Source organism: Trichomonas vaginalis, chromosome II (genome assembly GCF_026262505.1).
Source record: "Trichomonas vaginalis G3 chromosome II, whole genome shotgun sequence".
Lineage (NCBI taxonomy): Eukaryota > Parabasalia > Trichomonadida > Trichomonadidae > Trichomonas > Trichomonas vaginalis.
The window spans coordinates 8247871-8274659 of record NC_067204.1 but is presented as its reverse complement, the minus strand read 5'-3'; the positions used below and the strand labels follow the sequence as shown (position 1 = coordinate 8274659).

The 26789-nt window shown below is 30.1% G+C and overlaps 10 protein-coding genes and 3 pseudogenes across 13 annotated transcripts, besides 5 other annotated features; 6 read left to right on the top strand and 7 right to left on the bottom strand.

Moving 5' to 3' along the window:
- Positions 1-15251: part of a mobile genetic element that runs on past the window's edge.
- On the top strand, positions 433-966 carry TVAGG3_0507070 (uncharacterized protein; the record flags this gene model as incomplete). The annotated part of the gene is made up of 1 exon (XM_051236822.1): positions 433-966. One exon carries the CDS (start codon positions 433-435, stop codon positions 964-966), a length of 534 nt encoding a protein of 177 aa, XP_051094646.1.
- Positions 2962-4026, top strand: TVAGG3_0507060 (annotated as a pseudogene). Its single transcript has one exon. A coding segment is annotated over exon 1 (1065 nt).
- TVAGG3_0507050 (keratin-associated protein family) lies at positions 4203-4622 on the top strand (the record flags this gene model as incomplete). The annotated part of the gene is made up of 1 exon (XM_051236821.1): positions 4203-4622. The coding sequence occupies one exon, from the start codon at positions 4203-4205 to the stop codon at positions 4620-4622; it is 420 nt and encodes a 139-aa protein (XP_051094645.1).
- Positions 6114-7184, top strand: TVAGG3_0507040 (annotated as a pseudogene). The gene has a single exon. A coding segment is annotated over exon 1 (1071 nt).
- TVAGG3_0507030 (uncharacterized protein) lies at positions 8578-8874 on the bottom strand (the record flags this gene model as incomplete). The annotated part of the gene is made up of 1 exon (XM_051236820.1): positions 8578-8874. The coding sequence occupies one exon, from the start codon at positions 8872-8874 to the stop codon at positions 8578-8580; it is 297 nt and encodes a 98-aa protein (XP_051094644.1).
- On the bottom strand, positions 8894-9325 carry TVAGG3_0507020 (uncharacterized protein; the record flags this gene model as incomplete). Its single annotated transcript, XM_051236819.1, has 1 exon — positions 8894-9325. The coding sequence occupies one exon, from the start codon at positions 9323-9325 to the stop codon at positions 8894-8896; it is 432 nt and encodes a 143-aa protein (XP_051094643.1).
- On the bottom strand, positions 11104-12078 carry TVAGG3_0507010 (DNA/RNA polymerases family; the record flags this gene model as incomplete). Its single annotated transcript, XM_051236818.1, has 1 exon — positions 11104-12078. A coding segment is annotated over one exon (975 nt), but the record flags the coding sequence as incomplete, so codon positions are not given.
- TVAGG3_0507000 (DNA/RNA polymerase superfamily) lies at positions 12548-13959 on the bottom strand (the record flags this gene model as incomplete). The annotated part of the gene is made up of 1 exon (XM_051236817.1): positions 12548-13959. A coding segment is annotated over one exon (1412 nt), but the record flags the coding sequence as incomplete, so codon positions are not given.
- On the bottom strand, positions 14039-15175 carry TVAGG3_0506990 (uncharacterized protein; the record flags this gene model as incomplete). The annotated part of the gene is made up of 1 exon (XM_051236816.1): positions 14039-15175. The coding sequence occupies one exon, from the start codon at positions 15173-15175 to the stop codon at positions 14039-14041; it is 1137 nt and encodes a 378-aa protein (XP_051094640.1).
- A 107-nt stretch (positions 15252-15358) lies between the features above and the next one.
- On the bottom strand, positions 15359-16591 carry TVAGG3_0506970 (uncharacterized protein; the record flags this gene model as incomplete). Its single annotated transcript, XM_001324922.1, has 1 exon — positions 15557-16327. The coding sequence occupies one exon, from the start codon at positions 16325-16327 to the stop codon at positions 15557-15559; it is 771 nt and encodes a 256-aa protein (XP_001324957.1).
- Positions 16592-18640: 2049 nt separating this feature from the next.
- Positions 18641-18856, bottom strand: TVAGG3_0506960 (uncharacterized protein; the record flags this gene model as incomplete). The annotated part of the gene is made up of 1 exon (XM_051236815.1): positions 18641-18856. The coding sequence occupies one exon, from the start codon at positions 18854-18856 to the stop codon at positions 18641-18643; it is 216 nt and encodes a 71-aa protein (XP_051094639.1).
- Positions 18857-20712: 1856 nt separating this feature from the next.
- Positions 20713-26789: part of a mobile genetic element that runs on past the window's edge.
- Positions 23314-23341: a terminal%2Cinverted (terminal inverted repeat of Mariner transposon ID:TVAGG3_0506930;eggNOG seed ortholog:6087.XP_004209681.1).
- Positions 23314-24617: a mobile genetic element.
- TVAGG3_0506940 lies at positions 23410-24537 on the top strand (annotated as a pseudogene). The gene has a single exon. A coding segment is annotated over exon 1 (1128 nt).
- Positions 24590-24617: a terminal%2Cinverted (terminal inverted repeat of Mariner transposon ID:TVAGG3_0506930;eggNOG seed ortholog:6087.XP_004209681.1).
- TVAGG3_0506920 (uncharacterized protein) lies at positions 25797-26788 on the top strand (the record flags this gene model as incomplete). Its single annotated transcript, XM_051236814.1, has 1 exon — positions 25797-26788. A coding segment is annotated over one exon (992 nt), but the record flags the coding sequence as incomplete, so codon positions are not given.

The following is a 26789-nucleotide window of genomic DNA, read 5'->3' as shown; positions in this document are numbered from 1 at the left end:
TAAATAAAGGAGTGTTAAATTTGATTAACTTTTTATAATTAATTTTTATTTTTTATTTATAATTAAACATGACAGAAATAGCAAATCTTCTACAGGTTCCATTAAAACAAGGGACAAACAAAAAAGGGTGCATATAATAGAACTATGAAAGTTCCAGACGGAATGAAAGAATTAGTCCACATTGTTGCTGGTCTTCAAAAGATGTTAAACAAATGAGAAACGTTTTAACATTACCAGAAGCTCAAGCATATGCCAAACGTCATGGTCCAAATTGGGAAGCACACGAAGCAGACATTACGGGTCCAAATGGAAAACCTGATGGTATAAATGAAGTTTTCGTTACTGATGGTCAAGGTAATATTAAAGTCATAAATGGTATAAATTAAAATGACGGATTATCCTAAACGTAAAGCATATAATGAACGTTATCCTATGCAATTTGATGAAAATGGAAAAGCTGTTAAACAATACATTGGAGAAGGTGAAAATGGTCCAATTAATTCATACCGTTATAATCCATATTCTTATTTCAATGAAGAATTAAATGCTATTGAAGAGGGACCGGATGGATTACCACGATATGTTAATCAGTTTGATGGTCAATATGCAAATATTAGACCTGAAATTCCAGCTAAGAAATTCTTTAAAGTTGCTTTATTCGATCCAGTGTTCAATGAACAGAAAGAAGCAATGAAAGCAGAATTTAAACCAATTCAAGTGGCAAGAATTTCTTCATCTTCACTTTCAGAAGCGTTCAAGGAATTGATAAAGAAACCACTTTATTCTCAACAAGGTTATAACTTTGATTTAATTAAAGAAAGTGATAGACGTAAATTAGAAAAATCAGATGGTTTTAAGAATGCATGTAATGAAATGATTAAAGATATTGTAAATGATAAAATAAGACTGGAAGAAACTCAAAGCAATATCAATAACATAATTGGTGCAGTTACAAAGAAAGTATAAGCAAACAATGATGAACCTTGGGATATTACCGTAACAACTAAATAAAACTTTAAATATATTTTTCTTTTTTTATTCAATTATAAATGAGAAGACGTTTCACAAGTCAAAAGAACACTAACGCAAAAGCAGAGATTACGGTTGGTTATAACGTAAATGATGATAAATCACGAATTATTCAAAATGTTAAAGTTAATGTTAGCCTGAATTAACAAGGTCAGCAACTCAACCAAATTTATTAACTCGTGACTTACCGAAGAATGAGGAGAATGGAGACCCAATCATTTTATCTGAACCCGGTAAAGAACCTGTTGAAATTCCCACTTATCCAACATACCCCCACCTCTTTCATCAAACATCGAGAACCCAGGAATCTACGATTCCAGTCGCAATGCGCCATATAAAATAGACATTAATTCTGAATTAATGAAAATTTACCGTGATATAATAACTGATAATTATGATTCAATAATAAATTTAATTGATCAATCCGGTTTAATTATTTTACCTTATGAATCATTAATTCACATTATCGCCATTCTTTGTGATGTTCAAGATTCAGACGTTAAGATTCAATTTTTCATAGATGATGAGGTTTCATGCTGCGGAACAGTTGCAAAAATAAATCCTATAAAGGATATTAGCACAATTAAGATATCAAAGAACGGAACAACAACTGAACTTCATTTAACATATAATGATATTTATAATAAAATAGTTGATGAATATAAAATATCACTTGAAAAATTCTTTGTTAAGGCCATTTAATATTCAAGCATTAACATTATTGAATAATAATCCTTTGAATCATAATCAATAATAATTGACCTTTCACCAGTTTCTATCGTTTGTTTTATTTCTTTTTGTTCCCCACTATCTGGATCGGTCATTGTAATTGTTTTTGTTATAGTATCAGCTTTATCTTTAACTTCAATCTTTTTTCCATCAGGATATTTAAACCAAAATTCCAAAAATTCGATATTGTCAATCTGTTCATATTTTAATCTATCAATTACATTTTTAATACCATCTGAAAATCTTATGAAATGGTCATTATATGGGTTTGATTGAACTAAATTTGAATGAAGTGAAATATAACCCGATGATGAATATGACATTGACTCATATTTTCTGAAAACACTAAAATTTATAACATGAATGAATTTCTTATTCGTTGAATTTATGAATTCTTGAGGTAATCTTATTCTAGTTTTATTTATCACTGGAAAATAACGCTTTACCATATTTTTAATCGTAATAAAAATGTCAATTATCAATATTATTTCGAATAATAGCTGTGAATTAAATTTAACAGTTAGCGGAATTTATAATGTTACTCTCGTTTCTGTGAGTGGTAAATTTAATCCCATTCTTTTAGACCCTTCAGATTATATATCATTTATTAAAGATGACCTTGAAAAAACGTATGATATGTATATAAATAATGTGATAGCGAAATGGGATATTAACATGATTTTAAGTTATTTAAATGAATCATTTATCGTATGGTATGAAGAAAATTTTAAATCAAAACCTGATAAACTTTTTGAACTTGATGAAATAAATAACCTTATTAAATTTCCGCTGAAAATTAAATTTTGTACTCCTCATCTTCGTTCATTGTTGGGGATATTAAATTTTGAAAAAGATGTTGGGGATGTTTTGTATTCTGACACTGGTTCCAATTTCATTTTAATCAAATGTGATAAAGTTAATACCCCAATGAGATTTTCACATCAAACATTAGACCCTAACTCTTACCCATCAATACAAAACATTTTATCCATCAACTTAAACATATTTTCTTTATCATATCCGTTTCAATTATCCGGGAATTCATTTATTCTTCATTCAAAAGATTTATCAAATATTAAATTTAGAGTAACTGACCTATTTGATTGTGATTTAGAATTCATGAATGAAATATTATGGCAATTTCAAATAGAAAAAATAGGTGATGAGATAACGGATTAAATATTTATTTTTAAATCATAATAAATGATTAAACAACAGCAACCACAACAACTTAAGGCACAAAGCACCCAGGTCCCTCAGACCATTACATACGCCATATATGCATATAATTCAAAGACGGCAGAACAAACGCAAAGGTTGAAATATGGAGATTTGGAGATAGTATTGAAAAATGACCATTTCGAATTCGTTTGCAAAGGTGGTGCGGTGATATCAAATATAAAAGAAATTTTATTTATGAATTCTAAAATTAAAGGTATAACGGATGATATAACATCAATTCCACCAGAAGAACAGAGATATTACGCATTAAATGCATTTCCTAAAGTTTTGAAGATTGGAAGATTTAATTTAAATGAGGAATTCATAAAGGGTTTCCTAAATGACATAATGAAGAAGCAGATAAGGAATATGTGGATAGTGAGTTAAAGAAGAGGACAGATAAGGAATATGTGGATGAAAAAGATAATGAAATTAAAGAAATGGTTGAATGGTATCATGAATGGACATCAAAGATTTTAAAAACTAAAGCTGATACAGGATGGGTTTCAGGATGTTTAGACCTTAAAGCAGATAAAACATATGTTAACGATGAGTTAGAGAAGAAGGCAGATAAGGAATATGTTAACGATGAGTTAGGGAAGAAGGCAGATAAGGAATATGTTAACGAAATATACCAAAGTTTGATAGGAACAAAAAATATTGAAACTATTGTTGGCGACTTTTCTGTCAATGAAGAAAATAAATATTTTAGATGGCAGTTTGTACACTCCTTAAAAAATGGTATACGGTGGAAACTCATTCCGAAAAATAACAATGAAATGTATGTAAGTTATAAAAAGAATGATGACACAAGTTAAAGTTCCATTAGACAACAACTGCTACTTAAACTTATATGGAGACGAACAAAAGAAATATTTAAGAGTTTATGAAATGGCAGATATGACATTGCCTGACCCAGCTCCAGCACCATATTATTATGACTATGTAGATGACGAAGGAACACTACATGCAGATGAACAAAAGCAAACATTATATTTAGATTATTATAGATATAAAAGATATAATGCAATAGAAAAAACGAGAATAGTATATTATTATATAGATGACAGAAATAAATATTATAGTCAAGATTTTACCACCCTGAAAACATAAGATTATATTATAAAAAATATTCTGACACAAACCAGAAGAAACCTGAAATAGTTGCACTATATTTTAAGTTCAAAAGAGACAATCCTATAATATCTCATATGTTTGATTTAATGAACCCAGTAGGTTCTATTTATACATCTATGGATGCAAGAGGTCCTCAAGTAATGTTTGGTGTTGGTGCATGGGAACAAATAGTTGACAGGTTTTTGTATTGTGCAAACTCTTCAAAGGAAACAGGAGGTTCGAAGAAAATTAAAGAAGCAAACCTTCCACCGCACACTCATACGGGAACTACAAACTTTTCTGGCGACCATAGCCACTCATTAAGAGACCATCCATTATACAACTCAGAATATTATGCTGGCAATGACGTTTTATCTCCAGATTATAACCATTCGGCAAAAAAGACTTTTCGACCAACTGAACCAGGAGGAAATCATTCACATACTTTCACAACAAATCCAACAGGCTTGGGTGAAGATTATATGCCACCATTTATGACTGTATTCGCATGGTACCGCATTTATTGAATGAACTAAATATATTTTATGTCTGTAATTAATTAGGTAATGAAGTAATGGATGAACTGCAGAAATATATTTTATCGTTAATGTTTACGTTAATGGTTACGTTAATGTTTATGTTAATGTTTATGTTAATGTTAATGTTTTCAGGTTATTCAATAATTAATTATTTTTGAAGAACTGAAGGGGTCACCAGGTCACCAGGTCACCAGGTCATTTAACTTCTCTGAAAAAATGAGACAACATGACATTTTGACAACATCACAGGAGGAAGGCAGTTATGACTTATTTTTGAAGAACTGAAGGGGTCACCAGGTCACCAGGTCACCAGGTCATTTAACTTCTCTGAAAAAATGAGACAACATGACATTTTGACAACATCACAGGAGGAAGGCAGTTATGACTTATTTTTGAAGAACTGAAGGGGTCACCAGGTCACCAGGTCACCAGGTCATTTAACTTCTCTGAAAAAATGAGACAACATGACATTTTGACAACATCACAGGAGGAAGGCAGCTATGACTTATTTTTGAAGAACTGAAGGGGTCACCAGGTCACCAGGTCATTTAACTTCTCTGAAAAAATGAGACAACATGACATTTTGACAACATCACAGGAGGAAGGCAGTTATGACTTATTTTTGAAGAACTGAAGGGGTCACCAGGTCACCAGGTCACCAGGTCATTTAACTTCTCTGAAAAAATGAGACAACATGACATTTTGACAACATCACAGGAGGAAGGCAGTTATGACTTATTTTTGAAGAACTGAAGGGGTCACCAGGTCACCAGGTCACCAGGTCATTTAACTTCTCTGAAAAAATGAGACAACATGACATTTTGAACATCACAGGAGGAAGGCAGTTATGACTTATTTTTGAAGAACTGAAGGGGTCACCAGGTCACCAGGTCACCAGGTCATTTAACTTCTCTGAAAAAATGAGACAACATGACATTTTGACAACATTTACGAAAATTTGATGCAGTCCAAAAATAAAGTTAGTTTTAAAATTATTTTTATTTTTTTATTCCTATATAAATGACAGCAACAAACAACAACAGCAACTTTATCGTTTCTGATGAAAAAGTTATTGATTCATTAGCTGAGGAATTAGTTGTGGCAGAAACTAAAACCCTCAACGAAAGAATTGGTGAAAACAAGATTGATTTACATAACTACCTCAAACATGATGGAGGAAGAGGAAGGAAAACTGGTACAGCTTTATTAGTAAATAAAATTTCAAATTTAACGATTATAGATGTTGATATCAATAAATCGTACAATGATGAACTTAAAGAAACAGTTAGAAAAGATATTTTATCAAAACTTTCGGATAAAGATGTTATCGTTAAAACCGCTTCAGGAGGTCTTCACATTTATTGCAACACTAATTTCTTCTATGCAGTTTCGAACAGAATGATTAAATGTTATTCCTGCAATGATTATGATATTGACATAATGACTTCTATTGATGATTCAAAGCGTTCATTAGTGGTTATGGCTGATTCAAGAGTTCGAAAGAATGCAACAGAACCAATCAATACATACTCATTCATTCGTGGAAGTTATGATTCAACATTAACTAGAACAGTGAATGATATATTAAATGATTTGAATATTAAGGTAAGAGTTGAACAGAAGAACGAAGAAATAAAGAGTATAATGAATGAAAACAAAGATGTAAACATTGACGATAAACTTGCCCAGAGCATAGTTGATGGCATCTGTGATTTTGAAGTACATAATGACGGTGGAAACATGAATTTAGAAAAAGAAGTTACATTATTCACACTGTTTCAAGCTATTAATTCGTTACCTAATCATTTAATTAATGAAGCATACGATAACGTTTATAATTTCTGCAATTTAACTGAAAATGCAAAAAGTAATTTTGAAAAAGCACGTAGTAGATATGCACATTTAATGACTTCTCCATTTGTTTTAGTGAAGATTCTAAAACTTTATCAAAAGGAATATTATGATGAATACGTTTTGCCTTTATTACGTAAGCCAAAAATAACATTTGATATCAAACTTGATGACTCGTTTTTGATAACAGATATTAGACGCAAGGCTGAAAATCATCAGTATAAAAACAGTTCTGAAGTAATTGAGGATTTATCACGTGTAATTCGTTTTGTAGATTGTGGAAACAAATATTTCATTCAGAAAGATTACAACATACACGACAAAATGAATCAAATATCATTTGTTCTTCAGTCAAACATGAAAGAGTCACTCAAAATGATTAAATTATTTAAAGAAGAAGGTAAAACCATAACAGCATGGGATGTACTACTAAATCAATTGTCTTCATTAACCGTTAAGGGTGTTTGCTTTAAATCTGATTCTCCAGATGTTTTCTCAACGTTTCAGGGTTATAAATACAACATTCTCGAAAACCAGATTACTCAAAAATTGAGATGTTTATGAATTTCATTAAAGAAGTCATTTGTGATAATAACGATGAAGTGTATAAATACCTTCTCGGCTGGATTGCATCAATGATTCAACATCCTGGAATCAAGAATGAAACAGCAATTATTTTGAAAGGACTTCAGGGAACAGGTAAAAACAGATTCACGGACATTATTTCTGAACTTCTCGCTGGTTATTCATGTAAAAACATTACTGAAATAAGTGAGCTAACGGGTAATTTCAACTCAGTGTTGAAATAAAATGTTTCTTGTACTTAATGAACTCAAGAATGTAGGTGAAGACAGACTCGCAAACTTCAACGCTTTGAAATCAATTATTACGGATAATGAGATTAGAATTAATGAAAAGAATCAACCCAGAAGAAAGCACAGAACGTTGCAAACTTCATTTTCGTAACTAACAACGTCTACCCTGTCAAAATTGAAGTTGGAGACAGAAGATACGTAGTTTTAAGGTTAATGGTAAATTCAAGGGTCAATTTGATTACTTCAAGAATTTAATGGATTCATGCACAAAGGAATTTTATGATAACCTTTTAACATATTTTATGCAATATGACCTTTCATCATTTAATGTACGAATCATACCGATGACTGAAGCCAAACAAGATTTAATCGAGTTATCAACAAATCCTTTAGATGAATGGATAAATACACATTATGATGAATTATGTGCAGGTATGACGTGTAAAAATGCTCTATTCTGCAAACCATCAGACATGAAAGACAAAAACTTTCAAATGAGCATTAAGGATAAATGTGAAAGGAAACAAAGAAAAATAGATGGTAAACAAACATGGTATTATGTTTTGAAAGAAGAAATGAAAGGATTATATAAACAAATTGAACCAAACGATAATGAGGAATCATTTACTGACGATGAAATACCTGTGAATGAAGCTTTATAAAGTATGACTGGAATTTATTTTTGCCTTCTCTGTGATGTTGTCAAAATGTCATGTTGTCTCATTTTTTCAGAGAAGTTAAATGACCTGGTGACCTGGTGACCTGGTGACCCCTTCAGTTCTTCAAAAATAATTAATTATTGAATAACCCATGATGTTGTCAAAATGTCATGTTGTCACATTTTTTCAGAGAAGTTAAATGACCTGGTGACCTGGTGACCTGGTGACCCCTTCAGTTCTTCAAAAATAATTAATTATTGAATAACCCATGATGTTGTCAAAATGTCATGTTGTCACATTTTTTCAGAGAAGTTAAATGACCTGGTGACCTGGTGACCTGGTGACCCCTTCAGTTCTTCAAAAATAATTAATTATTGAATAACCCATGATGTTGTCAAAATGTCATGTTGTCACAAACTTTAGAACGGCATAATTTAAATTTTTATTTTTATCATAAATGAATACCCCACAAGCTCAAAATTTACCACGAATCATAACAAGGGAGGAAATGATAAAAATGATGCAAGAACATGTTAAAAATAACAAACCACTAAAATTGAGAAAATGTGGTTATGCAGTAATGATGGAAAGAGAGATGTTGTCGAAGAGGAATAAAAATTAAATTTGGATAGAGTTTAAAAATTCATCTTTATTAAATTCATCTCTTCCAACCAATTTATTTATTCTATTAAATTCTTTTATTTTTGCTTCACTCAGTTTAATGATTGAACGGTAAGTTTCTAATTTTTCGATTATTTCTTTCCTCTCTTTATCGTTTTCAGTTCCATTAGTTTTATTGTTTTCAACCCCACCGCATTGCGACTTCTTTTTGTAATAGCATATTTTTGATTTAATTCTGTTTAGTTTCTTTTTATATTCATTGTCTGGACTCTTGACTGCTTTGTTGTCACTCATTTCTTACGAAATAGAAAAATTAAATATTATTTAAATATAATGGAGTAATAAAATAAATCGGAATTTCTATTAATTTCTTGTCAACTTCAACTAATGCATTGCCGTTAATATATCTAACAAATTCAGCTATTGTGTCAAATCTTCGTCTTCTTTTTGTCATTGATTTATCAGTTTTTCCATAATCGAGATGAATTAAAACTTTATTTCCTTGTTTAAAATTCATGAGCCCCGAATTAATTTGTTCACGTTTAACATCATTTAACTTTTCCATTTGCTTTCTAATATATTCCCATTCTTTTGAAATATCATTTTTCATTTCCACCGGTTTCATGTTTATAGTTCTATGCCATGTATTATTGTAATAATATACTAACTGCTGTATGATGGAGTCATGATTTCCATCCCAGTATATCTGACCGTTAACCCCTAACGCATCTCTAAGAGTTCTCATTACCGCATCAACTATTTTATTATGAAACGTATATGGAGAGGATGAAAAGTAAAAATTAATTTGTGGGAAATAATGAGCCATAGCTGCCTGAAATCCTTTATCACCATCACCCCTGATATTATCTACTCTTTCATGATCTAGTAAGTATTGAATAGCTCTTCTTGTTTCCTGTTCTGTTTTCCCTTTCACCGGAATGCAATATAAATATCTAGTGTTAATGTTAATGGCAAATAAATAAGTAACGTTTCCTTTTGAATATTCCAGATGATCGATTTCGTATGAATATGGATATGGAGCAAATGAAGGTCGACTAAATTTTTCCTTTAATGGTTGAATTTTCGGGTCAATTGGTTTATTTAATATCTTGAAATCCTTTTTAAAATCTTTTTGCTTCTTAAATGTTTGAAATGGATATAATAAAGTGAATGATGAAGGATTAACTGAAGGAGGAGGAGGTACTACTGTTGGAGGTTTTGGTGTTGTAAGTGGTTTAATTTTATCTGCTTTGATTTTGGAATTCAATCCTCCCTTCATTAATTCTGGATGTATTTTATTCATTTGTTTTAAATATGCTGTATATAAAGGTTTGATATACTTTCCCGCTTCGAGTTTATGTTGAAGGATGAATTCCAAAAGTTGATCTTCATTTAAAAGTCGGGCTGAATATGGTTTAACTAATGAATCATAAATTAAAGCTTGTGCATCATTTATGGTCTGAAGGACCTGGGTGTTTTGTTCCTTTTGTTTTTGTTCCTTTGGCTTTTGCGGCTCGGGATTATATAATTTATATAATTCATCAATATCTTCTTCTGTTAATACTTTATTTTTGAAATCTTTCAACTGTTTAAGCTGTGATTTAGTTTTTCCCTTTTATATTCATTATTTTTAATTTTGTCTTTAATTTCAGAAATTATTTTATTATGATATTTCAAAATTTCATTTTTATAATATGGATAATAATATTCCATATCATCACCCATTATATTATTATTATATTTTTGGAGATATGCTTTTAAATCATAATAATTAAGAAAATTTTGATTAAATACTAAATCATCAATTAAAATTTTTAAATCTGTGTTATTCATTTATATAAAAATAAAATCAATGTTTTAAGGGTGCCCACCTCTTTGAATCATAGTATCAAAACCATCATTAACGGTTCCTTTTGTCTCTTCTGTGGTATTTTATTAAATAAATGGCATACAACATCCATTTTCACAACATACAGCCTTAGTGTGTGCTCCTGTTAATGCAGTCTTACCGATTGTTAAGCGAGTCATTGACCGTTTTAAGTTGTAATTAATATTCTGACCATCAAATATCAATTTATCATTTATTATATCCAAATAATTTTTAGGTGTTAATTGTTTATTTTGTCGTAAACTAACACCTTTCATTTTTTGTGCAATCTTTTTAAAATCACTTCCATCAATTGAACCATTGAATGATGTATAACACTTAGGACATAAAGCAACCATGTTATCACCTTGTTTCTCAATTGCTAAACCCAATAACTTCTTCTCATGTGCTTTTTCTTCAGCTTTATTCTTTAATTTAGGTTTAAATTTCTCATCAAAACAGAAGAAATCAAAAGGTGCGAATTTGAAAATGTTTTTATCATAAAATTGTTTATCGGTAACAATTGCTTGAAATGCTTGAGTGTTAGGAAGATTTGGGTCGCCAGCGATTGCCCAATAAGATGAATCAGTATCACCTTCAATGAAATGAAAACGATTAACATCCATGCATTTATACATAAAATCATAAATGAAAACCAAATACCAGTATTTAGCATTATCTAAAGTGAAGAATGCCTCTTGTAAACATGTATCACATCTATAAAATCTATCTTTGAGCATCACTTGATATGTATCTTCACCTATTTCTCTTATGTTTTTAAACTTATTTGACATACATGCAACGCGTGCCTTCTGTGCATTCATTATTTTAGTCTTTGCGTAATTTTGTGTATTCATTGCATCGTAACCATATGATCCATTAAGTGAAATCTTGCAAAATAAACTTTTTCCTTTATTTCCTTCTAATTCAGCCTTTTGTCTTTCGTTCATAAATTTGTTCGCAAATTCATTAAAACAAGTGTTTTTAGTAAATGTTAAAATTGATTGAATGTCATCAATGATAAAATGAAATCTGTCTATTAGATACCAAAGATAATAAGAAGAAAATGGTTGATATTGGTTGTGTGTTGATGCTAACTGAGTTAATTTTCTCTGTTTCTGGTCAACTGGTAGATTGTTTGATTTCATGTAATTATACATAAAACTGCCAATTGTTTTTTCATCTGTGATAATATCTAAGTTTCTTATTATCGGTAAAAAGTTTATGTAATCATTAATGTATTTTTCATCAATGTGACCCTTTACTTCAGCCACGAATAAAGTATTTTTCTTCTTAATTATTCCCAGTGCTTTTGCTTTCTTTGTTGCTGTATCACAAATGATAACACCATTCAATCTTCCCGGCATATACATTTTATGGTCAGTATATTGAATGAAATCATGAGGATTAGATGAAAATGATGAAGGATATAATGAATTAAAGTCAACTCCAACGAAATGAGTCATAATGTTGGTGGTGTCCTCATTTGATACAGTTTTAGTTTCTGGATTATATGAAAGTTTATTAATGTGCGTGATTCCTTTAAGATTAACACGATGTTGAACATTTGATAGACCACCAGTAATTCCATTACGGAGAATGTGATAAGCTTCAACTGAATCTAAAGTCATTGGTAAATTATTTTTTAATGCATAATTTCTTAAATTGATTCTTAAACGTTGAACATCTTCATCTTTATTTGATTTTACGACATTGCAATAACAACACATTAACTGACAATTTTCTTTGGTATGTGGTTTTTCATTATCTATTCTATCCAATGTTGGTTTATTTGCATATGTAAACGCTTTACCACACATTTTGCATTTAGATGAAAGGATTAAATCGTGATAGTATTGATAGTCATCCATTGAAACATTGTTTTTAGTATCCCTTTCCGCTTTTTCATCTTGTTTCTTATATGATTCAATTTTATATTTCCAATACTTTTTTGTTAATTCAAAACTTGATTCCACATTTTCTTCTTCTGGATATGTTTCGTTAGGATTGAAGTTCTTATATGCTAACGCGTAACGAATCATTGATGCATTCGATGATAAAGAAAGATTATGAAGCATGTCAATTTTATAAACAAATGTTTCTTCGATAATTTTATCAATTGGGTCAATCATAATTTCAACATCTTTATTGCAATAATGAATAAAATATTCTAATCTATTCTTAAAATTTTTAGCATCATTGAGATATATTTGATAATCACTATCTGATATAGTTTCTTGAGTTAATGCTGAATAAAATGAATCTTGAGTGAATGGTTCCACTTTATATAATTCTTCTTCGTAATTTTCCCACGTGATGAATTGATAAGGGAAAAAGGATTTAACACGTGTTTTATTGTTTCCGAAATCTTGAGTGAATTGATCTAATGTCCCACCCGCTATATAATTTCTGATGTCAATAAATCTCAATTCATATGGAACGTTTGTTTTCTTTACAATGATTTGCTTAAATTGTGAAGATGAACCCAGCATTGATTTTATTTTCCATTTTGCAGTGTTTAAATCACGAAGAATTAAATTTAAATCAAACTTTCCCGAATTAAAACCTATGATATTCACTTTATTGAATTCCTCATCTAGAAGTTCTTTAAATGCTTCCTTCTGTTTTTCATTTAATGTTTGCGACTTCATTAATTCTTCATATTGTTCAATATTTGATTTAGCAACTAATGAACAGGTTGAAAATAAAAACTTAATCCAATCAGAAATAAAAGAATCACTCGAAGTTAAGCAAAAATTCCTCGTATATGTTTTATCGTTTAATTTAACCGTTGATGATACCATGAATGGTTTTAAGTAAGCATTCAAAGTTGCACACTCAGAAAGTTGTAATTCTTCTTTAGTCTCTAATGTTTCGAAGTCAAAAGTAATATAATATCTTGTCGGTTGATAATATTCCTGCAAATTGTGAGCTAATAACCACTGATATATCTTCTGTTTCGTAATATGTGGTGCATATGGTTGTTGTGTGTTTTGCAATTGAACGTCTTGAATTAATCTTCCATTATTTTCTTTACATTTCTCACAATGTTTTAAAAATCTTCTTTGGTTTTTCCTTTCTGGATCATCACGGATAGAATATACTTCTTCTTTGCAAAAGGGGCAAACTTTATATCCTGTGAGTGCTTCAACGTCTGTTATTCTAGCGTGAAGTTTTCCACATGGACTCTGTGTTAATAAAATATTTACTGTTTTAAATTCTGGATCTATCATTATTGAATCCACTAATGGAAAGTCTACCTTGTTAATGTCTACGTCTTCTGGTTGAGGGTCACAATAATAAAAATCAATATTAACGTTTAACATTCTTGCTAACCTCTCACTTTCTGATGAAATGTCAAATCCTTCATATGCATCTATGGCTTCATTTAAATAACTTCTACGAGTTTTAGGATTAACACCATCAGGAATGTTATAGAAGCGTTTAAATAACCTTCTACCTTCGGCTCTTATTTGATTATCATTCATTTTAGCTGTTCCATTTTTGTTCATTTATGTAAGAATAAAAATTAAAAAATAAATAAAAATAAAGTTTATTTTTTTTAAAGTCCGAGACTCAGAGAGTCCAGGGCTAAAGTCCATAAAATGAATTAAGAACACATAAATTTTTATCATCTGCGACGTGACGAATGCATTTTAATTTACTCAAGAATGCATACCCTGATACATTAAATCTAATTCCTGTCTTATTTAATTTCACAACTTTGAAAAGGAATGTATGAATAGCTATAAAATGATGAGAAGATGTTTTATGGGTTGCTTCCATTTTTTCTGAAATAAATGAATAAATATAATGTTTATAAGTTTTCATATCTTTTATGTTCTTAATAACGAATGGTATAGACCTTTCAACTTCGTCTTCCTTCGGTGCTGTTCTTTCATATGAAACATTATTGGTATCTTCAATAATGAAACCACAATCGCATAAAATTTTATATGTACCAATTGTTTCTTTTGATATTTTATCGAACAAATCAAAAACTTGATCAACACCTGTACATTTATTTAAATAATAATTTGTGTAAATATCATGGTCTTCTTTCTTAATCGTATTTGTTGCATATGTTACATTTTTCAGTGCTTTTTTGAATTTTTCAGAATCAAGAGGAGGTGAAAGTAATATACATGGATAATCTCCATCGTCAATAAACTGAAGCTTATGTTTATGAATAAATTTTGTGCCTTCTTCTGAAAGTGTTTCGTCAATATCACCATCTAATAAATTTTTAGTAGATTCCAAAAAGTAATTTTTATATCTTTCCTCATGTGATTTTTGAACTTCTGATTCTGAAGCTGGGATATTCATTAAACCCTCTACTTCATTCTCAGCATTTCTCAATTCACTAATTCTTTCATCTATTTCATTTCTTAATTGTTCCAATTTCTCAATCTCATCGTTATAATATTCATCTTGTTTAATTTTTTCTTCAAAATATTCAGGAGGTGTTTCAAGGCTCGCTGAGCCCAGGTCCTCCGGACCATAAAGAGGAATATTCTCCTGTTTTTCAACTTTTTTGGGATATAAATATCTCATTATAGCCTTTTTAGTAATTGGTCCGTTATATTTAAATTCATTCAACAATCTGGAAAACTCTTTCACATTCTGCATATATGTTGGATAAGAACCGTCTCCAAAATTTTCTAAAATATTTTCTAATTCTGAATTAGTGAACTTTAAAGATTTCAATGAATTAGTTGTTATACTCATTTTCTTACGAATTAAAAAAATAAAAAAATAAATTTAACTTAGTTTTAATTTTACGTAAGAAGTTAATTTTTTAAATCTTGATTTATTCAAAAACGTAAGAATAAAAAACCGTAAGAATCATACATTTTTTACTTCATATGTTAAAAAAAATGATACAAAATCGTTCAATATTGTATGAATTCTTACGTTTACAAAAAAAGTCACACAACCCGCTTCATATACTACTACTACATGCATGTATCAGACCATTATATTATGCATCAACAGCTTGTTATATCCAAGAAAATAACAATTTTTAACATTTTTTTATATTTACAAATTTTTATTTACAAATACAAAATAAATAATACAAATAACATGAATACAAAAAGCCATAATTGCTTAATTAAGGTTGACACCTCTCCAATTAAATGGAAGCCATGAGTTTTCATCAGCATCGTCTGATTGTTGCAACAAATTTTCGCTGTTAGGAAGTTCGTAGAAGCCAATATAGCCAACAACATGTGTACCATTAATACTGCCAGCATGTTGTCCTTCTGGGTAGTCTGTTGTTGTTGTATTTATTGTTGCAGAAGAAAGAATGTATTGGGGAGCTTCTTTGTATCCGACTACTTTGTAAAAGATTGAAAGTGATAAACCGAGGAATTTTGTCTGTTCAATATTTGAATTATCGACAACTATGTTAATTGTATCAGAAACATTAGGTGCTATACGCAATGAAGTAGTTTGTGCGCTAGAAAGCATTGCTATGGATGAGTTTGGAAGAGTTCCGTTTGTTATATCAAATTCAAAGTTAAGATTCATACCAAATTCAACTCCAATATTAAAATTATCAGATGTAGAGTTAAATTGGAAATTGGTACCATCAGATAACAACACATTCTGGCCAAAAAGATATCCTCTATTTGTTTTATTTGCTCCTGTGACAGTAAGTGCATCGCTTTCTGTTAAATAATTATAAGAGGTTGACGAACTTGTTATTAAACTTGCTATTGTATTATTGAGGGCATCATTTTCATAATCTGCATTTGGAACTTCATAAGTTATACCTCGAGACGTAAGTGGATTGTTTTCTCTATATACGCAGAAGATAACACGTGATAACCAATCTGAAACAGTACCGACTTGATCCTTTGAAACTGATGAACACATTGTTACTAAATCAGCTGTAGGAGCTGGATAGCATTTTGTATAGTTTTCATTATAGAAATATGAGCATTTTGGAGCACAGCAACAATCAGGAATACACGTATAATTGTTAACCATACAAGGGCAATCGGAAACATTACCTTTTTGAAGCGTAGAATAGTTAGAGCTCGAATTATAGGATGTATATGAGTCTGTTGAAGCATAGGAAATATAAGATCTGATGCGTCTAAAACCAAGTAAATAAAGAATCATTTTGTGATGCCGTTTATAAACCCGATTTTGTCACTTTTATCAGCTTATATCGGCGCGCAGCGAAGCTGTATAATCGTCAAAGATTTGAAAATATTCTTTAGTTTGAAATCATACTTCATTGATAGCTGCTTATAATAACATACTTATACATCAATTAAATATATAAAAATCTCATAATTAACTTCGAAATGCTGGACAGTAGTAGGATATGACGGGTTTAGTGACTTTTTTTGTTACATCTATATATAGACGATGCATTAAAATATATTTATTTATAAATCATTAAAAAATTAACATTAATTTTAAAATAATTTATTTTTTTATCTTTTATAAAAGAAGCTATATATAGATGATGTCAGATATTCCGCGATTAATTAAACATTGTTTAAATCCTGAATGGGTTAAACTTCAATTTAAAAATGAAGATTGTGAATTATTAAATGAATATGAAAGCCAAAATAAGCTAATGAGGTATAAATATAATGATAAAGAATATTTAATTTCATGGAATCAATGGAGTCATAATCAAAGACCTCATAAACGAGAAGAAGAAATTGAAAATAATGAAATGGAAATCATTGATGACATTAAAGAGGATGGAATTCCTAAATTTTGTAGAAAAACCTTTAGAACTAAGTTAGGAGCATATAAACGTAGAGTATTAAATCCTGAATATCTTAAACATCAATTTAAAAAGGAAGACTGTGAATTATTAAACGCTAATGAATATGAAAATGCTAAATCAAAACTGAGATATAAATATATTGGAAGTGATGAAAGGTGTAAAGATAAAGATAAACTTTAAAAATTCATGTCTTACATTTTTGAATAATTTATTTTTTTAATTCGTAAGAAATGAGTGAATCAAAATTCGTGACTGTGAATCAATTAATGGATAAACTTTCACCAATTCTCACCCAGGTTAAACAAGTAGACGTTTATTTTGATGATTGCATACAAAGTTTATTTTATAAAGGTAAGTTTAATATTAAACCTATTGCTTTTGCATTTGATGGTAAATTAATCGAAAATTCAAAAATTTGGGAATTAATTCCGGATATTGAATTTATAACAAATATTAAGGATAAATGGTTTAAACAACAAAACCACCTCACTAAAGTTCTTTGTAGATTAATGATTAAAATTGAGGAAAAAGAATTTAACGGGTTTAAATATCATCCGTGTAAAATTTTAGAACTTGGTAACGAAAAACTTCAGAAAAAATTAAACGATAGACTATCAAAAGATAAAGTTGAAAGAGTAAATAAACTCGCTAAAGGTAATGGTAATGATGAAGATGAATTTGATGAGTTCAACATTGAACTTTAAGAAACTAATGATTATTTGAATTTATGAAATCAATTATTTGATTCATTCTTTCTTCAATCTCTTCTATTCTTTTTGTTAAATCATCAATTTTCATTAATGAGGTGATTCTTGATTGAGGAATAGATTTCAAACTAACCACTCCTTTTATTTTTGAAATTTTGAATCCATCAACTTTAAACATTTTATTCAATTTACACGTTGTCAATTCTTCAAATAATTTTTTATTATTAGCATAATAGTCATTAAATTCTTCAACAGATGAAAAAATTTTTATTTCAGTAATTGGTTTAACAACGTTTATTTTTTGTTGAACATCTTCACTTTCATTTATTTCTTCCTCCTCTGTTTCATTTATTTTTAAAATCGGTTTCATTTATCATTAAATAAAAATTAGAATATAAGTGATGAAATATATTTTTTTAATTAATATTAAATCAGAAATGGCGGCAGGATTCTTTAAAAAATTATGGGATGGAATTAAGAAAGCTGCGGGTTGGGTTCATAAAAAGATTATTAAACCCATTGCAAACTTTTTGGCACCAGTAGCGAAAACGGCAGGAACTATCATAGGTGGGGTATTAGGTACTAAAGCAGGTAATCCGGCGATGGGCACAAGCAGGTAACGCAATTGGTGGAATAGCTGAAGGAATACTTAATAAAATAGGAGGTAGATAGTGGAAAAATAAATATGAGATCCTATGGATCATCTCGCCACTTAGCGGCTTAAAATTATTTTTATCTTAGTATCGGTTGTAGTCTTTGATAAACTTTTTCTCCTTTATTTAAAACTTCTCTTATTGGGGCAGCTTTTGGTGTTATTGATTCAGCAACGTCACTAATTGCTTCTTTATTCTTAAATATCCAATTTGCCCCCTTCTTCAATGTTTCCCAAACTTTACTCGCTCCTCTTTTTACTTTATTCCACAGTTTCTTAAATATACCTGCAGCCATAGTTGATTATTTCATTAAAATTAAAAATTCATTTTCATCTTTTAATTTTGATTTTTATTTATTAATAAATGACGACTAACTATTTGGTGCCAAACTAAACCGATTAATGGAAATGTATTTCATTCATTCGAAAAAGATAAATGAAATATTCGCAAAGAATGACGGTAGAAGATATTATAGAGAACTTGAAAGTTCATGCTATGACTCTGATGCTCCATATTTTGATGATAAACAAACTCATTTAAGAATTACAAACCCTGCTCATGATGTGAACCAATTAGGTGACACATATATTAAACGCAAAGTTAAAGCAACTCTAGTTTCAAATAAAGCTTTCACATGTGATGCCGCTTTTAAATGCATGCGTTTATTCGTTGTGGTTACAAATCATCAAATCAAAGCTTTAAACAATTAGAAGTAGAAACCGAAAGAGGTGATGCCGGTTATCTTCAGATGGATTGCGCCCGTGAATCTTTCGCATTTGCAACATATAAACCAAAATCAGAAAGGAAAGTTAAAAAGTTTGTTCATTCGTTATATAATAATGTTCAAAAATATGATAACTCAGTATGTGGTAAATATATTGACCCTTCAGAAGTTTTCAAGAAAGCAAATGAAGAAGTTGATGTCACTTTTGATATGATTTTCCGGTAAATGATTTGTTAGCATTTCAGGCGTTCGATGATTATCCTAAATCATTTGGTGATATCATTCTTAAATATTATGTTTTGAGGGATACTTTAGTATTTTGTCAGGTTGACCCGTTAAGAGTTGCTGATTTACAAAATTACGTTTATGAAAAGATAACTGATGAAAATTATGAAAAGATTATGAATCATGTTTATAAATATGATCGCAAATTCCAACAAATCGGACTTCCTGCCAAATTAATTACAAGCTTAGCCGCTACATCTGCTGACGCAACAGTTGATGACGTTATTATTTCATGCACAAAGATGGAAGTTTTAGAGGATAAATGCATTACACCAGGATACGGTTTAATTGAAGAATCAGTTAAAGCAATACCACGTTTATTCAGTAAGGAAGATCCATTCATGATTCCAGCTCAACATATTGACGTTCGTTCACTAAATGGAGGTTGCATCACTCCTGAAGGTATTAGCTCAGATTTTCTCATACGCTCTTCATAATGTTACAGATGTTGTGTTAGCATTTCCGAAGAATGCAATGCAAAGAACGGTTTTAGAAAATCCAATGCTTCGAGGTCTTCAGGTCACTATAGATTCCAGAAACTTCCCCGATCAAGCGATGACCACAGTGGGGACATATTCTTTACACGTATGCTTCAAGCTTCTGATTTAGATGGAGTGAATGAATGCACAGAAGAATACGAGGACTCATTAACTAGACCACTGAATGCAGATGATGGCACGCCATTAGCTAGAACATGGAAAGACCAAACTTCATTCTTATGCACTATTCCAGTTCAACATGATGGAGCGGGTATATTCTTTGATGGATTAGAAACTTTCAACTCACAGTTACAGTACAAGTGAAAGCTTATCCAATCATTCAGGGTGAAAATGACACTTACTGTTCAAAGGTGACAAATCCTCCTCAGGTTTGGTTTACTAGGACTACATATTGGACATGGACACCGGATGAAGGTTTTGAAATATCATCCAACAGGTACACCCACAGTATAGAAGTTCATATGATGAAATATTGATGAATAGAAATGTTTAAAATTATAAATTTATTTTTGATTAATGGATTTAAATTCATACACTCCTTATGAAGAATTAGCAGGAGTATATAATACATACGTAGATGATATGATTAATGAAGCATTGAGTGATAATAGAAATGCTCTATCTAAGGAAAAATTAATGAAAATTCCATATTCTGAATGTTACTTAAATTCAATCACTGCAGCAATTGGTAAACAGAATAAAGGTAAAACATTAACGATATTAAAACAAATTATCATTATTGCTAACACTTCCCCCTATTCACATGTGTTAATTTATATCAACCGTTCAGGTTCACCTTCAGATGATACATTTGAATCTTTAAAGCATTTAATCAAAATTCCAATTATTTATTTATCACAAGAAGAAGCAGAAGATTATTTAAAAAACTTTTTAATGTATAAAGAATTATATAATACAATCAAGAAGCAAGGATTAGAGGATAAAATTATTGATAAACAACGGGATGAATTATTTGAAACACTTTCTATTTCAAATTTTGATAGAGAATTTTTGCATTCACTCATTTTTCTAGATGATGCAGTGAAATCAAAACTAATAACAAATGAGAAATCATATTTTAATCAGTTATTAACTCAATGTCGACACATTCAGTGTTCATTCTTTATGGCTGTTCAATACTTCAAAGCATTAAGCACAAACATTAAATCAAATCTAACAACCCTTTTCATTTTCAGTGGGTTTAGTCGTCAACAGTTGAACGTTATGCTTTATCAAGTGAATTTACCAATGAGCATTAATGAACTTTACACACAATATCAGCAATTAGGTGAACATGGAAAAATAATAGTTGATTTAAATAAAGGAAGTGTTAAATTTGATTAACTTTTTATAATTAATTTTTATTTTTTATTTATAATTAAACATGACAGAAATAGCAAATCTTCTACAGGTTCCATTAAAACAAGGAACAAACAAAAAGGGTACATATAATAGAACTATGAAAGTTCCTGATGGAATGAAAGAATTAGTTCATATTGTTGCTGGTCTTCAAAAAGATGTTAAACAAATGAGAAACGTTTTAACATTACCAGAAGCTCAAGCATATGCCAAACGTCAAGGTCCAAATTGGGAAGCACACGAAGCAGACATTACGGGTCCAAATGGAAAACCTGATGGTATAAATGAAGTTTTCGTTACTGATGGTCAAGGTAATATTAAAGTCATAAATGGGTATAAATTAACAATGACGGATTATCCTAAACGTAAAGCATATAATGAACGTTATCCTATGCAATTTGATGAAAATGGAAAAGCTGTTAAACAATACATTGGAGAAGGTGAAAATGGTCCAATTAATTCATACCGTTATAATACATATTCTTATTTCAATGAAGAATTATATGCTATTGAAGAGGGACCGGATGGATTACCACGATATTCTAACCAGTTTGATGGTCAATATGCAAATATTAGACCTGAAATTTCAGCTAAGAAATTCTTTAAAGTTGCTTTATTCGATCCAGTTTTCGCAAATGTTAAAGATGAACTTAAACATCAATTCCAACCAATTATAGTAGCAAGAATTGCATCAGGTGCTTTATCTCAAGCATTCAAAGATTTAATTAAGAAACCATTATATCAGCAACGAGGTTTAACTTATGATTTAGTTAAGGAATCAGATAAAAGAAAATTTGAGAAATCAGATGATTATAAGAATGCAATTAATGAATATATTAGGTCTTTTAATTACAATGAACCAGCTAAAAATCAACTTCAAGAACAAATACAGGGAATAATAGATTCAAAACTTCCAGCAAAATAAAAGTTTAAATATATTTTTTTATTCGAATATAAATGAGAAGACGTTTCACTAGTCAAAAGAACACTAACGCAAAAGCAGAGATTACGGTTGGTTATAACGTAAATGATGATAAATCACGAATTATTCAAAATGTTAAAGTTAATGTTAGCCCTGAATTAACAAGGTCAGCAACTCAACCAAATTTATTAACTCGTGACTTACCGAAAAAGTAGGAGGAGCAAAATAAAGAAGATGGAGACCCAATCATTTTATCTGAACCCAGTAAAGAACCTGTTGAAATTCCCACTTATCCAACATACCCCCCGCCTCTTTCATCAAACATCGAGAACCCATATAAAATAGACATTAATTCTGAATTAATGAAAATTTACCGTGATATAATAATTAATAATTATGATTCAATAATAAATTTAATTGATCAATCCGGTTTAATTATTTTACCTTATGAATCATTAATTCACATTATCGCCATTCTTTGTGATGTTCAAGATTCGGACGTTAAGATTCAATTTTTCATAGATGATGAGGTTTCATGCTGCGGAACAGTTGCAAAAATAAATCCTATAAAGGATATTAGCACAATTAAGATATCAAAGAACGGAACAACAACTGAACTACATTTAACTTATAATGATATTTATAATAAAATAGTTGATGAATATAAAATATCACTTGAAAAATTCTTTGTTAAGGCTATTTAATATTCAAGCATTAACATTATCGAATAATAATCCTTTAAATCATAATCAATAATAATTGACTTTTCACCAGTTTCTATCGTTTGTTTTATTTCTTTTTGTTCCCCACTATCCGGATCGGTCATTGTAATTGTTTTTGTTATAGTATCAGCTTTATCTTTAACTTCAATCTTTTTTCCATCGGGATATTTAAACCAAAATTCCAAAAATTCGATATTGTCAATCTGTTCATATTTTAATCTATCAATTACATTTTTAATATAGGGTGTCCAAAGGTGCGTTTAGCACAGCGCGCTATATGAGACTATTAAAGGAGATATATGCTGATTATAAATATATAATAAAAAATATGAATATATGTATATGATGAGTATGTTGTATTTTGGCGCCATGCCGGGATATAAAATGAATTTTGAGACAAGAGGCGGTTTCGCGGGAAATTTTGGCGGGATTTTTTTCATTTTTGTAATGAATCATAAAGAAAACATCCTCGCTCTTGCAAAAAAATGCAAAGACTGTAAAAAATCTACGAGACATTGGTAAAATGCTTCGGTATGGATGCTCCTAGCTATTCCACTGTAACGTATCATGTTAGGATGTATCACTTCATGAATAAAAAGGCGCCCATCATAAAAATTGACAAAAAATCGCCGGATCAAAGAAAAATCAAAGCAATTCTTCAAGCGCTAGATGAAGACCCAAGAGCATCACTCAGAAGGATAGAGGAGATGACAAAGATACCACGTATAACAGTCAGTTATTATCTGCACAATTATTTGAACTACAAACTAGCATATACACGTTGGGTTCCGCACAACCTTAATTCAGTTCAAAAAAAATCTAGAGTCCAATCTTCGAAAGAGCTCCTCTCTATATTGGGTGCGTATCAATCCAAGAAGTTTTGCTTTTTAGTAGCAGGAGACGAGTCTTGGTTTCAATATGCAACAGAAGCCAAAATCATGTGGATCCCAAAGGATGAAAATCCGCAAACATTCCCGAAGAAAAAAATTGACACACCAATGATGATGTTGTCGGTTTTTTGGGATGTGAATGGCATCATCGCAATTGATATTCTTCAAAAACCTAATACGATGAATGCTCAGTATCTAATTGACAATGTTCTTACTCAAATTATCAATTCTGATGAGTTTGAGAAATCCAAACAACAAAAAACAAAAGTTTGCAATTCATTTAGATAATTCAAGAGTTCACAAAAGTCATAAGGTAATGAATTACTTGGTGGAAAACAATGTCAAAGTTGTTCCAAACTCAATTTATTCACCTGATATTGCACCCTCTGACTTTTATTTATTCGGCACGCTAAAAAAGAGAGCTGAAGGACGCGAATTCGCGAGTCCAGATGATCTTGAAAATTTTGTAAGAGAGCAATTTGAGCAATTTTCTCATGATGATTTAAAGCGTGTCTTTCAAGCCTGGATCGATCGCTGCGAACGCGTGATTGAATCCAATGGTGATTATATTTAAATAAACTTTATATATATGTAACTTGTTTATTTCTATTCGCAGTATTCAGGTTTGTGCTAAACACACCTTTGGACACCCTATACCATCTGAAAATCTTATGAAATGGTCATTATATGGGTTTGATTGAACTAAATTTGAATGAAGTGAAATATAACCTGTTGATGAATATGACACTGACTCATATTTTCTGAAAACACTAAAATTTATAACATGAATGAATTTCTTATTCGTTGAATGTATGAATTCTTGAGGTAATCTTATTCTAGTTTTATTTATCACTGGAAAATAACGCTTTACCATATTTTTAATCGTAATAAAAAATGTCAATTATCAATATTATTTCGAATAATAACTGTGAATTAAATTTAACAGTTAGCGGAATTTATAATGTTACTCTCGTTTCTGTGAGTGGTAAATTTAATCCCATTCTTTTAGACCCTTCAGATTATATATCATTTATTAAAGATGACCTTGAAAAAACGTATGATATGTATATAAATAATGTGATAGTGAAATGGGATATTAACACGATTTTAAGTTATTTAAATGAATCATTTATCGTATGGTATGAAGAAAATTTTAAATCAAAACCTGATAAACTTTTTGAACTTGATGAAATAAATAACCTTATTAAATTTCCGCTGAAAATTAAATTTTGTACTCCTCATCTTCGTTCATTGTTGGGGATATTAAATTTTGAAAAAGATGTTGGGGATGTTTTGTATTCTGACACTGGTTCCAATTTCATTTTAATCAAATGTGATAAAGTTAATACCCCAATGAGATTTTCACATCAAACATTAGACCCTAACTCTTACCCATCAATACAAAACATTTTATCCATCAACTTAAACACATTTTCTTTATCATATCCGTTTCAATTATCCGGGAATTCATTTATTCTTCATTCAAAAGATTTATCAAATATTAAATTTAGAATAACTGACCTATTTGATTGTGATTTAGAATTTATGAATGAAATATTATGGCAATTTCAAATAGAGAAAATAGCTGATGAGATAACGGATTAAATATTTATTTTTAAATCGTAATAAATGATTAAACAACAGCAACTTAAGGCGCAAAGCGCCCAGGTCCTTCAGACCATTACATACGCCACATATGCATATAATTCAAAGACGGCAGAACAAACGCAAAGGTTGAAATATGGAGATTTGGAGATAGTATTGAAAAATGACCATTTCGAATTCGTTTGCAAAGGTGGTGCAGTGATATCAAATATAAAAGAAATTTTATTTATGAATTCAAAAATTAAAGGAATAACGGATGATATAACATCAATTCCACCAGAAGAACAGAGATATTACGCATTAAATGCATTTCCTAAAGTTTTGAAGATTGGAAGATTTAATTTAAATGAGGAATTCATAGAAGGTTTCCTAAATGACATAATGAAGAAGGTGGATAAGGAATATGTGGATAGTGAGTTAATGAAGAAAGCAGATAAGGAATACGTTAATACTGAATTAAATAAGAAGGCAAATTTGGTTTATGTTGATGAAAAAGATAATGAAATTAAAGAAAAGGTTGAATGGTATCATGAATGGACATTGGAGACTTTTAAAGTTAAAGCTGATACAGAATGGGTTTCAGGATGTTTAGACCTTAAAGCAGATAAAACTTATGTTAACGATGAGTTAGAGAAGAAAGCAGATAAAACATATGTTAACGATGAGTTAGAGAAGAAAGCAGATAAGGAAAAAGTTATTTCATTCATTAATACTGAGTTAGCAAAGAAAGCTGATATATCATTTTTTAATGAAGAAATAAAACAATCAGAGGTCTATTTTACTCCACCATTTTTAAATTTTATGAAATCATCAGATAAAACCTTTGATATAGATTCTTTTGAATGGATATGTTATGATGGAGTGACCATGTATTTATTTTATACAGCTGGAGTGCTTTATTATTTTAAAACAAATGATTTTAAAAACTATGAATCATTTATTCCATCTGTTTGGAATCCTGATACACGAAAGCCAATCATTAATCCAAGAATTTTATATGTTGAATATAATAACGGTAAATTTATGGGAATGATAACGGTTGGAGATGATTTTTGCCCTTGTTATTCATTCGATTGTATCCAATGGTTTAAATGTAATTTAAATCAAGATGCTAAATTTAAATATCCAAATAATCCTATTAGATGCGTTAATAATAAATGGGTACTAATTTATGAAGTCAATCAAATTTTCATTAGTGAGGATGGGATAAATTATTATATG